The 15619-nt window shown below is 51.0% G+C and overlaps 2 protein-coding genes across 3 annotated transcripts in view; both read left to right on the top strand.

The window, feature by feature from the left end:
• Window positions 1-15619, top strand: part of AASS (aminoadipate-semialdehyde synthase) — a 512915-nt gene that overhangs the window by 442430 nt on the left and 54866 nt on the right. The window lies entirely within an intron of this gene.
• FEZF1 (FEZ family zinc finger 1) lies at window positions 4009-6638 on the top strand. The gene is made up of 4 exons (XM_052790496.1): window positions 4009-4847; window positions 5026-5160; window positions 5441-5573; window positions 6185-6638. The coding sequence occupies exons 1-4, from the start codon at window positions 4050-4052 to the stop codon at window positions 6487-6489; spliced, it is 1371 nt and encodes a 456-aa protein (XP_052646456.1). The 5' UTR covers window positions 4009-4049; the 3' UTR covers window positions 6490-6638.

Genomic DNA, 15619 nt, shown 5'->3' with positions numbered 1-15619 from the left:
GGCGAATCGCTCTTAACGATGACTATTACAACGGTAACAACAGCAATCGGGCTCGGACCGGGCGCCGTCGGGTCCGCCGGTATTTTCCGTAAACTCCCCGGTGCCCCCACTCGAAGCTCGGCCAGACCACCGGCCGGTCGGGGCTTCCCTTCCCCGGGAAGGCGCGGGGAGCGGGCTCGGAGCCCACGGAGGGAGCTGGCTGCAGGGTGCCGCCTGCTCGGGCGGGAGGGCTGCGGTAAAACACTTCCAGGAAAAGATTAATACGCGCAACAGAAGGTTAGCGGAGTTATTATCCTTTTCAATTCATTTTTTACTTAAAAACGCAATGGAATTATTCATTTTATTAAGGAGGAAGAAATTAAAGATTAGGCTCTGGGCGGTATTTTACCTCCCTCTAATCGCCTCTGGGATCGGATTGGAGTAATCCTGACGACGAGATGAATTCGCCGGTGACTCGGATTTTTGAGTGCATGTAGAGATACGTTATGATCATAATGCAAGTGAGCAATATCAAGAACATAGCTTAGGAGGGAATGAAACACAAAACCGATTACGGGGAAAAAGAGAACAGCAGCTTTCCCGGGCAGAACACGAAATCAACTCGAGGCAAAACTTTTGCCCATAATTCCTCCGACGGTTTGTAACTCTGGGAGCCCGGCGGGCCCCTTCCTTCCCCCGCCGGCCCCTTCTGCCGGGACTCGGTACGTGCCGCCAGCCTGGAGAGCGGTCCGGGCCCGGGGAGGCTGGCCCAGCCTGCAGCCCGCCGTGCCCCCCCCCCCCCCCCGCAAAAAGAAACCGGCCGAGAGGTTACTTTATGCCACCCTCAGAGCCTGTAAATATCTCTGCCTCGGAGAAAAAAAACCCAAAACCAAACAACTCCCTGCACCAGCACCATTGCAGGGTGTTTGCAGCTCGGCAGATATGTAACATCGTTAAAAAGATGCAGTCCGAGCGCAAGGCAAAGCTCGGGACAGGACTAAAATAATATATCAACATTGATTTTAGTAAAGTCTGTCTATATCGCGGGCGACTCCGGCACTAGCAAGGCTCCGTCTCTGAGACGGAAAACAATGACTTCCCAAAAAAGAAAAATTAAAAAGAAAAATTAAAAATATGGCTTTTAGATCGCCATTTAATAATTAGGCACGAACATAAGTTTTCGTGTGCGGTGGGGCAGGAAAGCGAGGCATAACCGTAAAGAAGTAACGAATAATAAAGCTCCCGCTTCTCCAAGAGTGTATCTCAGCATTGAGGAGGCCAGGGTAATTGTAATGGCAGGGCTGTAATTGCTGCTTTGGGATATTTACCCTGCTCAAATGACACTACATATTTTACTTTCAAACACATGTCAAAAAGTCAATCCCAAAAAGACCAGTTAAGAGCAAGCTGTTAACATATTAAGTATATGGGATTTGAAGCCTCTAAAACCCACTCAACAATAATTCCCTTCTTCAGCACCAATCAAGAGGAAATTTGCCTAGATTGAATTAAACGTAAATTGCTCTGAAGGAGGACACTCTCCTCTGGCAGACACAAAATAAGCGAGAGACACCGACACCCCGGAGAAGCGGGCAGCCCGGAGCAGCTGCCCCGCACGGCCCTGGGGGGACACAGCTCCGGCCGCCCCCCCCCCCCCCCGCGGGTCGGTGACACTGGCCGAGCCGGGGCTGGCGGTGCCGGTGCGGGAAGCGGCAGGTAAGAGGCGGGCGGCTGCGGCAACCCGATCCGGGGCAGCAATTACCGTCTTAACGCCGAGACCCAGCTGCCGGGGGGGGGGGGTGGCCGGCGGCAGCTGCCCCCCCCCCCCCCCCCCCGCCAGCCCGGCCGAGGGAAAAGCAGGGAGCGGGGCTGAGGCTGGAGCGGAGCACAGCGGCCGGGGACCCCGCAGGGCAGGGCTCGGGTCCCCCCTCCGCCCGGCGCTTGTCGGCATGGCCGTGTCCGTCCAGGCCCGCCCCCGGGCTCAGCCCCGGCTCCTGTCGCCTGCCCGCGCTCCGGGACACCGGGGGGGGACGGGGCGGGCACGGAGGTGGCCGGGCGTGCGGGGCGCGTCCTCGGCAGCGGGGGGATGCCCGGGCCCCCCGCCCGCCCGCCGCCGGACGCCCGTCCCCGGGGGCGGCGGGGCATCTCTTTCTCCGTCCCCCGCAGCTGCCCGGTGCTCGCCCGGCGGCTCCCCGCTGCGGAGGTACCGTCGTGCGACAGCCGCTGCCTTGTCCTCCTCAAACGGGGCCGCGGTGACCCGGGGCGGCATCGGGCCGGTCACGGCGCCGAGGGCAAGGATACCTCCCTCCATCCCTCCCTCCATCCGTCCCTCCATCCCTCTCTCCCCGGGCCCCCAGCCCTTCCTCCCTGCTCTCGCTTCCCCGCAAGTGGGTTGTCCTGGGCCGGGGCGGGAGACGGAGCCTTTTGCAGGCTCCCCAGCTGGTACCCGAGCAGCCCTCCGCGGAGGGAAGCGGCCGGGCTCTGCCCCACGGTGCCCCGCCGGCCACCCGCTCCCGGGAGGGGAGGGAGGGACCCTTGGCTGCTCCCGGGGATTTCGGTAGCGGCCCCTCAGTCGCCAGCCAAGTGAGCCCCAGGCCGGCGGGAGGAGCGGGAGCTTTGTTCTGCCCCCGAACCGCCGGGCGCTGGGGCAGGGGGCGAATACAGAAGGTCCCTTACCCACCGCTGTCCCTCTCCTCTCCCCGACCCCCGCTTCGCTGTAAGTGCAAACACGCGGGGCGCTGGAGCTAGCCCTCCGGACAGGGCCGCCAAGCTTCGCTTAAATACACGGGGAGCACATCTGTTTGGGAGAATATATACCTATAAGCAGCGTGCGTGCTGTATATTTCTTCTTGTATCGATACCGATCCTGAGCTTTCGGTATTTGTGTGGTGCATGTTTTATTGAAGGACAGAGAAGTTACACCTAGTGTATATGCAGGTTACTTTAGACATCTCTCTCTCTAAAAAGTGCTTCAGATTTAAAAGGCACCCCCTCTTCCTACCTCCTTTTTCCTTCTCTTCCCCAGCCCCAGGTTTTGAGTCATCCTTTTGCTCACAAGCACTCGCTGGCTTTGGCCCGGGTGGCTCCTGCATCCCCATGCGTTGCTCTCGCCGTCTGCTCGTTGCAAGTTCCCCGCTCGTGTGTTTACCGCGTTTTCCAAAAGCTCGCCGGCACCTGACCCCGTTCTTTAAAGCGGTGAGCAGGCCAGGAGCAGTCCCAGGAGCAGAGCAGCCGTCTCCCCCCCGCCTCAGACACCCACACCCACACACCCACGCACAAAGAGAGCTCGGGCTGGGAAGTGGCAAGGAAACAAACCCTCCAGCCGCTTCTTCTGCAGCACCTCGTTTGACAAATACCCCGGCGGTTGCCCTTGAATTGGGTTTCGCATCCCTATTTAGCGCTGGGACAATGATTTTAGATGATGTCACTTAAAGCCAAACAAGAAAATTGATCTTGGATTTGCTTGGCCTCTAAAGCCCGGTTAAGCAGATTGCAAATAATAATAATAAAAGGGGGGGGGGGGGAGGGAGGCAGAGGGAAGAGAGGCGAGAAGGAGGGAAGAGACGCCTCCTTCCCGGGGCGGGGGAGGCGCGGGCGCCAATGAAAAGTGGCCGCTTACTGGGGGGGAAAAAACTTTTCCTGTTGACTGTTGGAAGCGAATTGAGCAATTATCTAGTTTACCTTCTCCTCTTGGAAGTTAACGATTGGCGAGATCTCGGCTGCGTTATTGACACAACACTTTCTATTGATAGCAGTAAGTAGCGATTGTCCCGAGTCATTGGTGCGCCAAAGTAAACTGTGATGGGCTGGCATGAGTCCACTGGACTGAGAAGGCTGGTTCCGCCGGCGGAGGCTGTGGTGATGGTGGCGGCGGTGATGCTGGTCTCCCTCCTTGCAGATCAGTGACAAGAAAAGGGGCTGAGAGAGAGAGGGGAGAGGAGAGGAGAGGAGAGGAGAGGAGAGGAGAGGAGAGGAGAGGAGAGGAGAGGAGAGGAGAGGAGAGAAAAAAAAAAAAAAAAAGAGGCGTCTACCAAAGCGGCTCAAACCGGGCGAACAAATGCAATCCAGCCATGGACAATAGTGGCCACCACACGGCGACCAAAATCCTAGCGACTCCTCCGGCCAGAGAAAGCCTGTCTGCCAGGAGCAACATGATCAGCACGCCCAAGCCCCTCGCCTTCTCCATTGAGCGCATCATGGCGCGGACGCCGGAGCCGCGCTCCATCCCCGTCCCGCAGCTCCTCCACGGCTCCGTGGCCAAAGGCGACCCCAAGCACCCGCTGCACCTCAACTCCTCCATCCCCTGCATGATCCCCTTTGTCCCGGTGGCGTACGACCCCCTGCCCAAAGCGGCGGCGGCCGGAGCGGAACCCAGGAAGGCTCACTTAGACTCCTCTTCCTCGCCCTCCTTTAGCTGCGGCGATCTCTTGAACTGTGCCCTGAGCTTGAAAGGCGATTTCCCCCGCGATGCCCTGCCCTTGCAGCAGTACAAACTGGTAAGACCCCGAGTGGTCAATCACTCCTCCTTCCACGCCATGGGAGCCCTGTGCTATTTCAACCGAGGCGACAGCCCCTGTCACCCGTCCGCCAGTGTCAACATCCACCCGGTGGCTTCTTATTTCCTCAGCTCTCCCTTGCACCCGCAGCCCAAGGCTTACCTGGCGGAGCGGAACAAGCTGGTGCTGCCGGCCGCGGACAAGTACCCGGCGGGGGTAGCCTTCAAGGACTTGTCGCAGGCTCAGCTGCAGCATTACATGAAAGAAAGCGCTCAGATCCTCTCGGAAAAAATCGCCTACAAGACCTCGGAGTTCAGCCGCGGCTCCCCGAGCAGCAAGCCCAAAGTTTTCACGTGTGAAGTTTGTGGAAAGGCAAGTAGAGCCGCGGCCCGCCTCCCTTCCCCCTGCTTCCCCAGCCTCCTACCCTCCGCCGGCTTGTCGGTCGCTTGCTTGCTTGATTTTTTAAACGACAGCTTCCCCTCGGCGCTCTCGCCTTCTAATCGCGAATTTATTCTTTTTTTCCTTTTTTTTGTCTGATTTCACTCTCAAGGTATTTAATGCACATTATAACTTAACTCGCCATATGCCGGTGCACACGGGAGCCAGACCCTTTGTTTGCAAAGTTTGCGGGAAGGGCTTCAGGCAGGCGAGCACGCTCTGCCGGCACAAGATCATCCACACCCAGGTGAGCCTCCATCCCTCCTTCCTTCCCTCCCTCTCTCCCTCCTTCCCGCCCCGAGACCCCTCCGCTCACGCTTTTTGGGGAGCCCGGCGTTGTCCGGCAGCGGCGCGGGGCGGCGCGGGGCGGGGGGGGCTCAGCCGGAGCCGTCGGGGGATTTCGTTTGCCCCAAGCGCGGTGGGGTTCCGGGGGTGCCCCGCACTGGCGAGCCGTCAGCTAACACACGAACCCCGCGAACCAGCACACGAACCCTGCAAACCACCCAACAAGCCGTGTTTCCTTCCAGGAAAAGCCACACAAGTGCAACCAGTGCGGCAAAGCCTTTAACCGGAGCTCGACCCTGAACACACACACGCGAATACACGCCGGCTACAAACCTTTTGTCTGTGAATTTTGTGGCAAAGGATTTCACCAGAAAGGTACCAGTCCCCAGCGCCCTGTCCCTTGCCCGGGGCCCCCCTAAGCGAGGTCGAGCCTCGGGACAATTTGCGACGGGGCGAGGAGAGTTGATTTTGGTTTTAATTTCTGTTATAAGAGATTTAGGTTAATTCTAAGCATCGCCGGCCCCGACACATTTCCTACGGCCCGGCCAGAGGAGTGGGGCAGGGCTTTCGTGTTGGGGGGAGCGCGGGGGGCAGCCCTTCCGCGGGCAGCGCCCGTTTTCCGCGCACTGCAGCGCGCAGCTTCCAGCGCAGTTCGGCGAACGGCCTCGCCGCCTTTCTTCCCCTCCGGGTGCAGGAGTTTCGTTAGTTTTCCTCCCCGTGTCGCTGGGAAGGCTAAAGCCAGGGGTTCCGCTTCTGCAACTGATGCGCTTTCGGTGTGTTCGGTAACTCCCCTCAAAGGAAGAGCCGCAGGGAGGACGGGGGGAAGGCGGGTGTTTGCCAAGAGATCGGCGGTCGTTTTCGGCTAAAGCCGAGCGCTGGGGATGGGACGGGGTTTGGAGAATATTTTTTTTTTTTTCCCTCTTCTCCCCTTTGCATCGTCCAGTTCTCAGCCCCATGTCCCTTCGCCTTTCTTGTCTCCTTCCCAGGCAATTACAAAAACCACAAGCTGACTCACAGCGGGGAGAAACAGTTCAAGTGCAATATCTGCAACAAGGCTTTCCACCAGGTGTACAACCTGACCTTCCACATGCACACCCACAACGACAAGAAGCCCTTCACCTGCCCCACCTGCGGCAAAGGCTTCTGCAGGAACTTTGACCTCAAGAAACACGTCCGCAAGCTGCACGACAGCGCCCTGGGACTGCCCCGGCCCCCCGCCGAGCTGGGGGGGCCCGACCAGCCGCCCCCCCCCGGGCCGCTGCTGCAGGGCCCGCCGCCGCTCCAGCCGTGAGGGAGGGGGGGGCCGCCAGCGGGGAGCGCCGCTCCGCCGGTGGGAGCCCCGCCGCTGCCCGCCCGCCTCTTTGCATGCACCTGTTAAGCGGTTTTGTGTGTCATGCTCTGTATCGCCACTAAGGTTTACGGGACTGATTGTTTCCTCTCTCTTCTTCTTCTTTTTTTTTTTAAAAATTTTATTTTTTTGGTTTGTTTGTTTTTTTAAAGACTCTATTTTTGTTGTTGTTGTTGTCGTTGCATCTCAGGTGAAGAGATGGTTTTAAAAACGAGAAAAAGCGCCAAGCCAATTTCTGCTGTATTTATTTGGGATCTGTATTACCCGAGCCGGGAACGCTGCACCACTTTAATTATTTCGATGTATATATATATATATATATTTCCATTGTGTTGATCCCGCCCTGCCTCCGCTGCCTGCTGGTTATCGTCCCCCCTTCTTGGTTTCCTCCTCTCCCTCTCCCCCTCTGAATATCGTATCTCTATGGACAGAGCTGGTTCGCTATGTACGGATTTGAATTTTGGTTTGATTCTTGCACGTTGAAAAAAAAAAAAAAGAAAAAAAGAATTCGTTGACCTGGTGGAAATAAATATTTGAACACGAGTGACTGCGGCGGCGGGGGCCGCGGCTCGGCCGGGCGGGGAGCGCAGCGCTGGTGCTGGCTGAGGGCAAACCTCTCCCGCTTCCCTGCCAAAACACTGAAACAACCGCTAAAGACTTTAATTAAGAGGGGTAATTAGTTCGGATTGATCAAAGCCGGGTTGTTATGTTATTAGCTGCTCAGCAGACTCTGCCAAGCCGAGCCCGCCCGTCGGTGGGCGCCTGAGGAGCGGCCGGCGGGGTTTGTGAACGCTCCTGGGGGGGAGGTAACTGAAACCGGCACAAAAAACGGGTGCTGTTCCCCCCCCCCCCAACTCCATGAAGAGCAGGGATACCCGCTCACCTCCCGCTGCCCTCGGGCTCGGGGGTCCTTCCCGGGTGGGGGGGGGCGGACAGTGATTCTCTCCGGGGACGGCGGCGCCGGAGGGGTCGGGTGGGAGCTTTTTTCCCAGCTCTCGGGGGACCTGGCGGTCACGTCTGGGGGACCGCTCCGGAGCGGAGCCCTCCCAAACGGGGGATGCGGTCCCCGCGCCGGGCATCCCTGCTCTTGCCGAGGTTTTGCAGCACCTGGAGCCCTCCCTGGGTTTTGGCTGTGTGGGAAGGGGCGAGATGCGATGGTTAGAACCGTGCCTAAAGCGGTACACCCCGGAGAGGGAGCTCCCTTGGCAGCGGCAGCTCTCCCCCCCGCCCCCCCGGGGGTTCGGGCTCCAGCCGGCGGCACTTGTCTCGCCGTGCGGCTCGGAAAGCGGCTGAGAGGGGGAGAAGCGAGCCTTTCTCCTTTCGCACGTCCCGGATTACCGAAGTAATCCTCCGGACGGACGACGCTGCTTGTAAAAAGCCAAGCAACAGGTCGGATCTGCAGCTCAGGCAGACCCCGGCAGGGGTCAGCCGGGGGGAACGGGGGGGCACCTCCCGGCTCCCGGGGAAAAGCCAGCCCGGAGCCTGGCCGGTGATTTGGGGCGGGGGGACACTTCAGTGCAGCCCACAGACACGCCTTGCGTGTGCAGCGGGGCGGGCCCCCCCCCGCCGCGGAGCGGGTCTCCGCTGGTTTGCGGGGGCGGCGGGATGCGGGAGGTGGGTGACCAGCTGCAGTGACCCCGGGTAAGCTGGGAGGCGGGCTGGGAAGGGGCAGAGAGGAGAGGCTGGGCGTCCCCTGAAGATCCGTCCCTGTGGTCACTTCTCTCCAGCTCTGCCCGGCTCCCGGGGCCAGGAGAGGGTCGTTCGGGCTGCCACGGGGACAAATTCCTCCCCAAACAGGTGACGGTGGTGCATCGCTAGTTCCTCTTCTTTCCTTCCTCCCCAAAGGCAAACTTCTGCAGCGTGTAATGCAAGGTAAGTTGTCGCAAAGGTGCCACTGAAATTATGTGGGTGTGCCGTTTCTGTGACCCTCTGCTTGAGTGAAATGAATCGAAGCAGAAGTCCAACTTACTTTTCTTATTGCTCAGCATGTGTGACAGCGTAAGATACTGCAGCTATCTTGGCAAGGTGCTAAGTATCTTTTTATAACTCTTTTAAACGGTTCAAAACTATTCAAGCACTGCAGGTATACTGTAACAGTCACAAAAGTATTTCGTATTATGACGGAAGGATAGGAATGTAACTGTATGATGAAATGAAAGGAGAATCTAATCTGGCCTCCCTGTGACGAGCGTGTAATATCAGTCTCGCATCAAACACCTGCATGAGGCCTGAAGACACCACAGAAGAAGACTCCGTGCTCTGGTTACACAGATGCCTGGCAATTCTTTGCTCTACCTTGTTTCTCCAGACTGTTTTCTAAGTGCTGGGAGAAATGAGGGCTCAGGCTTCCCTGAGCAGCGGCAGTTAATTTATTCCTTTTTTATGGTTGGGGAGGGAGAGAGAATTTCTGATGTTGCTTGACCATAGACCATTTACAGGTTTATAAACAGTAATCGGTATTTTGACTTCCCTTCTGTAAAAGGTCTGAAGTCGCTCCATAATCTGGGTTCTTCTGTGTCCTCCTGAAAAATGCTATTTTGCTAAAGAACTCACGTGCAGGAGTGACCATGTTTTGAAATGGAGTGGAAATGAGGCACTCTAGTTTTATTCCAAGGTGAAGCAGAGAAAGTCAGTGATGGGCATGGATAAGTGTTTCTCCTTCCTAGATTTCTTGAGGTAAACACTACAGAGTGGGACTTCACAGGGAGATAAGGATAGCTCATTTGTTATTTCGCTATATAAACCCATGTTTGTGTCAAAGGCTGGGATTAATACATGTCTCGGAAGGCCTGCGCGGCATTACCTTTCATTTCCTGTCTTTCAAGATTAATCTCAGGTTAAGTGAATTTCTAGTTAATGGTCAGAGGCAATTCAAAGCTGGTGAAATCACAATGAGAGACAAAAGCTATAGCTTCATGTACATCCAAAGCTTAGAGCTGTTAACAGCTCTCCTTACCACAAACAAGATTAATACTTTTTATCTTTCTTTTTTTTTATTGTGAATAATTTTGATAGGACAAATAGAGTCATCTGTATCTAAAGGAAAGGTTATATGTTCTGGTTCCTGCTTGCCAGTCAGCATCATTGCCGTATTATCCATAACCTGTATGACAACTGGTCAGTCTCATTCGACCAGTCCCTCGTGGATGCTGGGAGGAGAAGGGTGTTGGTGTGTCTGGATCTGCTAAAACAGAACTGCAGAGTTGAGCATTAGCATCCTGATGACACTGTAGCCCACCCCCCATCCATCACAACAGCTTCACTTTAGTGCTGAAGGGAGACAAGTCTGGTGCCTATGGGACTCTGGAGAAAAGAGAGAGCACTTGTCTTTACAAGAGAAGATGTTGCCCTCTACGCCCCCCCCCCATCCCTGCACAGGATTTCTCAGATGGGACTGAATTTCTTCTGTGCTTGTCAGATGCTACAGTTATGTTAACATGTGTCAGTGCTGAAAAGGCCATGGATCTGAAAGAGCTACCAGAATTACCAAAGCTGCCATATATCACTGTAGAAATAAAATACAGGAACAGCAGGATCCTCTCAGAGAGTCAGATAGAAGGTTCTTTCTGAAGCTGAAATGGTAGTGGTTTTGCTTTGCTACTGCTTTATTGGTGATCAGATACTCCCTAACAAAACAACAAAAAAAAGGTGGTGGTTGTGGGGAGAGACAAATATAATAGTAATGACCTTTGGTGGTGTTTTTTTTGTTTGTGTTTGTTTTTTTGTTTGTTTGGGGTTGTTGTTTTTAAAAGAAAAATCTTTGCATGTCAAAATGTAAACTAAGCATTTTGGTTTTAATTTTCCTTTTTTTTTTTTTTTTTCTTTCTTCTATATTACCACAGTGGTGAAAATAGAGGGACTAAACAAAGTGTCACAAATTCATCTGGAGCCAGCTTAAATGAAGGCATGTCAGTCACAGCTTAGTGCCAGAACAGTTTAATTGGACAGTGCTTGAAAACTAGAAATTAGAAAACTCCTACTCTGCACCTCATGTGCCATACTTAGAATGGGACAGTCACCATTTTGTTCTTTGGAGCTTGGTAAAGAAAATAGGGACCTAATTTGTGCCTGGCATTTTGACATGCTAATATGAAATAATTATAACTTTGTAGGTGTGTAAATCTTTCCACCCACTGGCTATTTGGCCACTGGTTTGCTCAGGTACCATCCTTACAGAGGGAGAGCTGTGTTGTACCCTGCCGGCAACCGCAGCAGTAACAATTCTGTAGGAGCTCCCACCTCTCCCGTAAAAGCAGTGGTAGTTTTAGCTCCCGTAAGAGCTCCAGCCCCGCTCCATGCTGGGTCCCCCTTCTCCTCCCGGTCCGAGGCTGGATTACTTTTGGGTGACCGCTTAGGGGCTGCCCAGCACCCTGCAACCCCCTGCAACAGCTGGTCGGACTCACCGTTAGTGCCGTGGCTTTGCAGAAAGTTGTCATTTTGCTTCAGCAATCTGTGGCTCTCAAAACAACACAAAATTTCTTGTTTTAAAACTGATGGTGGTATTATGAAGTATGAGCAGCGTATATCTTCAGTCCTCTTTTCAAGCCTCCTTTCAAGCTTTCATGGAAGTTATTTAATGGCTCCACTGCTCAGTCACTCTGTTGTAATTGAATCCTTGCGTATTTGATTAGGCACAGTATTAAATCCAATAACCATGCCTGTGGAAGTACAAAACCTCCTCCCTTTCTGCCTTTGAAATGGCTAATATTTCACTAGAATTATTACGTGATTTCTAAGAAATCACCTTCAGTTACCAATAAATTCAAACACAGAGAAGCTGTTTTTCTGATTAATTTTATGAAAAATTAATACATGGTAAGTTTTATTTTTGGATGGAAAATGAAAGTGACACTTTGCAAATGTAAGCATGAGCAGTTTATCTGCAACTGCACAAGTAGGTTAAACGTTTATTTTCAGGGATGGGACTGTAAGATTCAATTGCAGACTGACACAGCATGTAAGAGAAACCTTGATTCATGGTACTTTAGCTTAGAGGGATTAAATACAACTGATGACATAAAATAAACCTTTTCAAAATATTTCTAAAACACCTGTCAACCTCTTGGTATCACCATGAAACATCTGAAGAGTTTATACCTCCACATAAAAACCTTGCCTAACTCTTTCTTCCTCAATAACAATAATGAAAAACCCTTGGACGATAAATACATTCAGATGAGTATTTTTTTCTGAGCAAGGAAGTATTTGTAAAAGTCTCTGCTGAAGAAGTTAAAATCTGAACTGCAATATGTTCAGAAAAATAATCGTTTAGCTTTAACTAGAAAAGGCTTTGACTGATTGCTTCTTTTCCTGTGTTTGCCAGGAAATAAAAAAAGAAATGGCAACCTTATTTTTTACCCTAATGTATTTTAAAGGAACAATATGTTGGCTCTTAAAATAAATAATCAAAAAAGTTTACGAGGAATGCAGGAATCACATAATCTTTTTTTCTTTTACGTTTGCCAGCAGATACATTAATCTACACATCATAAATAAGAACACATCTTAAAAACTACTGTGGGCTACTTTAACTGGATACTAAAAGCTGAGGGCCAATGCTTGCTTATGTCCAGTGATGCTTTTGCATCCCATGAACCTGGGAAGTGCAAGAGGTACAGAGAAATAAATTTAGATGACATTTGTCAATTTATGGGAACATCCAATCTGAAGAGCTACAGTAGAACTGGCTAGAACAGTTAGGTAAAGACCAAAACAAATTCATAATTACTTTTGTGGACAACCCGTAATTATTATGATTTCACATAATAAAGTCATGGACTGTTTTGATTTGCTAGTCCTAAGAAGCAGAGACACCCTTCCCTACAAACAGTGTCTCTTCTGTTCTTGTGAAGTGTGCTGGTTCTCTAGGTATGTTCTTCTCACATACCTTTAGAAATGCAGTGTACAGTTACATTTTTTTTTTTAAAATATTAAATTATGTAAGGATTACAACTACAGCAGAGACTGAGTTACCCCAAAATGGATCTGCCACAAGACGGGCAGCTGAGTCCTCAGCAATGCAAAATTCATATTTCTTGAGAAAGCAGTCAGAAATTTTTCTAAATCCTCCCTGATGCTGAATGTTATTGCACACCAGACTGACTTGCAGTGGAAGTCACAGTGGGCAAAGAGCTACTTTAATTTATGCAAGCAAAGGAGTACATCACAGCTGAGTTTCATTTACTGTATTTAACTTACATCTGTCTCTAATTACAGAGGTGCTACTTTATAAGATTTTTTTTTTCTGAATCTTTTTGTAGAAATTTCTTTGACAAATCAGCATTTATAACTCTCTGTAGAATTTTACAAGTAGATTTTGAAAAAACATTAGTATAAAAACTTGTTGTATTGGGAGGAATTTACTCAAAACCAGAGATAACCAGCTTAAGGGTAAGGAAGTCTGCTGGGTTCTGTTCTTGCCTGAGAAGGTCACGCTCACATTCAAACCCCCCTTCTGCTTCACGTATTTCCAAGCACTTCAGTAGTGTCTGTCCCGTGCTATGGAGTCAGCGTGTCTATTTTAGTCTTTCCTGCTTTTCTCGGACTGCTTCTTTTTGCATAAATGACAAACAGTCGTAGGATCAGAGAGCTGGAGATAGGACTTAGGTCCCAGATCTGCAGCATGTGATTGGCCCAATTGCAGGTGTTCAGTACCAATATTTTGCAAAAGAACTGCCTTTTCAAATGTGGATTAATTAAAAATTATCTTACTATGCTTAAGCAACTCATAAGCAGATAGAAATCATTTCAATGTGGATGTCAGGCGTCTCAGGAGCATTCCCCGGTCCCCAGGCTGTTTGCTATTCCAGATTCTGGGAATTAAGTTTTCATTCTGTGAATGTCAGAAAAGGACTGTTGGTTACTCAGGGTGGTGTTGCAATGCTTTTGAAAGATCTTGGTTTCACCCTAGTGCACAATGAAGATAAATTATGGAATTATGAGATTATTCGCTAACTGGCATTCTTGCTTTCCCAGCCAGTTGTGTTGGTCACGCTCTTTGTATGAGCTGTCTGCTTCTTTTACAGAGCTCTGAGCCTGTTTTCATTTCTTAAGGAGTGTGAAGCACCAACTTGTAAAGTGTCCCACAGTCTTATCTGAGGTTTAGATATAGTTACCCTCTCCCCCCTTTTTTTTTAATCGAGTGGTTGCCAAACACGACATGGAGTAATTAGGTTATGAATAATTTATTTTCCTGATTTTTGTTTTCTTTTTAGCAAAGGTCAGTTCAGACCAATCTTGTTCAAGGCATGAGTCAAACCACCCTGTCTACCTCGGGCAATGCTTACACCAAAATTTTGGGCACCTTAACAGGAAGCAAACGAACATAAATGTCTGTGTTTTCTACACTGTCAATGGAGAGACATAGGTGCCTCTAGAAGAACGAAAAAGAGATTCAGTCCCTCCTGTGTTAGGTACTGCCTTCGCTGCAGATAGTTTGCAGTTCTTCTAGCAGCCTCCTGAAGCAATCCAGTTACTGAAGCATCCCTCTTTTCTGTTACATCTTCTGGGAGGACAAGAGGAAATCCCAGCAAATGATGCTAGTGACCACTTTTTGCATAATGATTTGGCGGTGAAGTTGCTTATCCACATAGCTGGAGGATGGGCGGCTGTACCCTGCTTTGCTGGGCTGACACACAACGCCAACATCTGCATCCTAGGAGACCTTCCCAGTCCTCAGGCCATGGAGTACGCTGAGTGAAAGCACTATCCCAGCCTCCTAGTTTGCTTTGCATCTGACATGAAAACACTGACGGGGCCATCAGAACAGTAACCAAAAAGGACTCCTTCCCCTGCCCTCCTGGGTTAGGCTTTCAGAGGGGACAGAGCTGCTGTGCCAGCTGGGTGCCCTGGAGCGCACGTGCTGTTCTCAAGCAGCCTTGGAAGCAGGGATGAAATCCCAGTCCTACTGCCTCACAAGTGCGTGCTGTAATCACTGGCTGCTCTGTGTCTTGCATTCCTGGCTACGCAGTGTCTCAGTTTAAAGAAGAGAGATGAAAAATGCTCTCATGTAAGATACTGCTTGGCTTGCTTGTTTCCAGCTTTCCACTTGGATTTGGGAATGGTCCATCTTGTGTTGTGCAGATTAAGGACTTTTTCATGCTGGATGAGCTGAATGCTGACAATTGTTAGATTTCGTTATCGACTGTAACTCTTATTTGCACCTGGTAGATTTTAAGAAACCTTAGGCTTCCGTCAATGCAAGCTGGAAGGACTCTTTCTGGAGCCCATGGTTGTGTCAGTATCCAACCATGAAGACTTCACTGCCTAGCAAAGTGCCCAGGCAGATTGGCTCTAACTGCTGCAGGTAATGTCAAAGCAGTTGCTGCTTCTAGTAGTTATCACAGCTGAGGGAACAGAAAGGTTCTGGATTCTTCAGTGAAGAAAAATTGAATTCAGAAGAGACTCCTCCTGTCTCTAAGAAATATCTCAAAATTAATTTGAATTTATTGAATTGTTAAAACTTTGCAACTCTTCGGAATAATCAGGAAACCTGTCCTTCGTTTGCTTTTGAAAAAAGGCTTTTCCTTGGAGGGGGATTTCTTTTGCATATCTGTACCTTTCCAACAAAAATAGTATTTGAAAAGAATATCGCTGGCGAATGAGTGTAGTTACATAGTGAAGGCTAGCATAAGCAAATCAGGCTATATAAACCTCCCCATATTTCCCACTCACATATAACACTCTGCGTTGTATGAGGTCACATAAAAGGGAATGCTTCTTGCTTTATCTGTGAAACATTTGCAACGAGTGCAGCCATCCTTCTTGACGCCTGGACACCTATCAACCTCTTCAAATGTTTGAGAGCCATCGTACCCATACCTCATACCTGGGAAGCCAAGAGGAGAGGAGGGGCCAGGTGGAGTCTCACGGTGGTCTCGAGACTGCTGGGGCTGGATCAGATGTGAAGCTGAGACTTCGACGAGCTGGTGGCGATGATTGGACACTGCTTTCTTGCCTCTTCCCCCCACAGGGCACCGGAATTAACCAGCAGCCCACGTGCCAACACGAACTCACTGTAAGTCATCTGACATCTCCTCAGCGCGGCAGCTGCACTTGCAGAGTGTGTGACCCA

This window comes from Harpia harpyja, chromosome 6 (genome assembly GCF_026419915.1).
Source record: "Harpia harpyja isolate bHarHar1 chromosome 6, bHarHar1 primary haplotype, whole genome shotgun sequence".
Classification (NCBI taxonomy): Eukaryota; Metazoa; Chordata; class Aves; order Accipitriformes; family Accipitridae; genus Harpia; species Harpia harpyja.
This window is presented reverse-complemented; position numbering and strand designations above follow the sequence as displayed.

What these genes read in the sequence shown, in the direction of transcription:
- FEZF1 (XM_052790496.1), top strand. Translation starts at nt 4,050, where the DNA reads ATGGACAATAGTGGCCACCACACGGCGACCAAAATCCTAGCGACTCCT. An exon ending in CGTGTGAAGTTTGTGGAAAG is followed by an intron (nt 4,848 to 5,025) that starts GCAAGTAGAGCC and finishes TTCACTCTCAAG; the next exon opens with GTATTTAATGCACATTATAA. An exon ending in ACAAGATCATCCACACCCAG is followed by an intron (nt 5,161 to 5,440) that starts GTGAGCCTCCAT and finishes GTTTCCTTCCAG; the next exon opens with GAAAAGCCACACAAGTGCAA.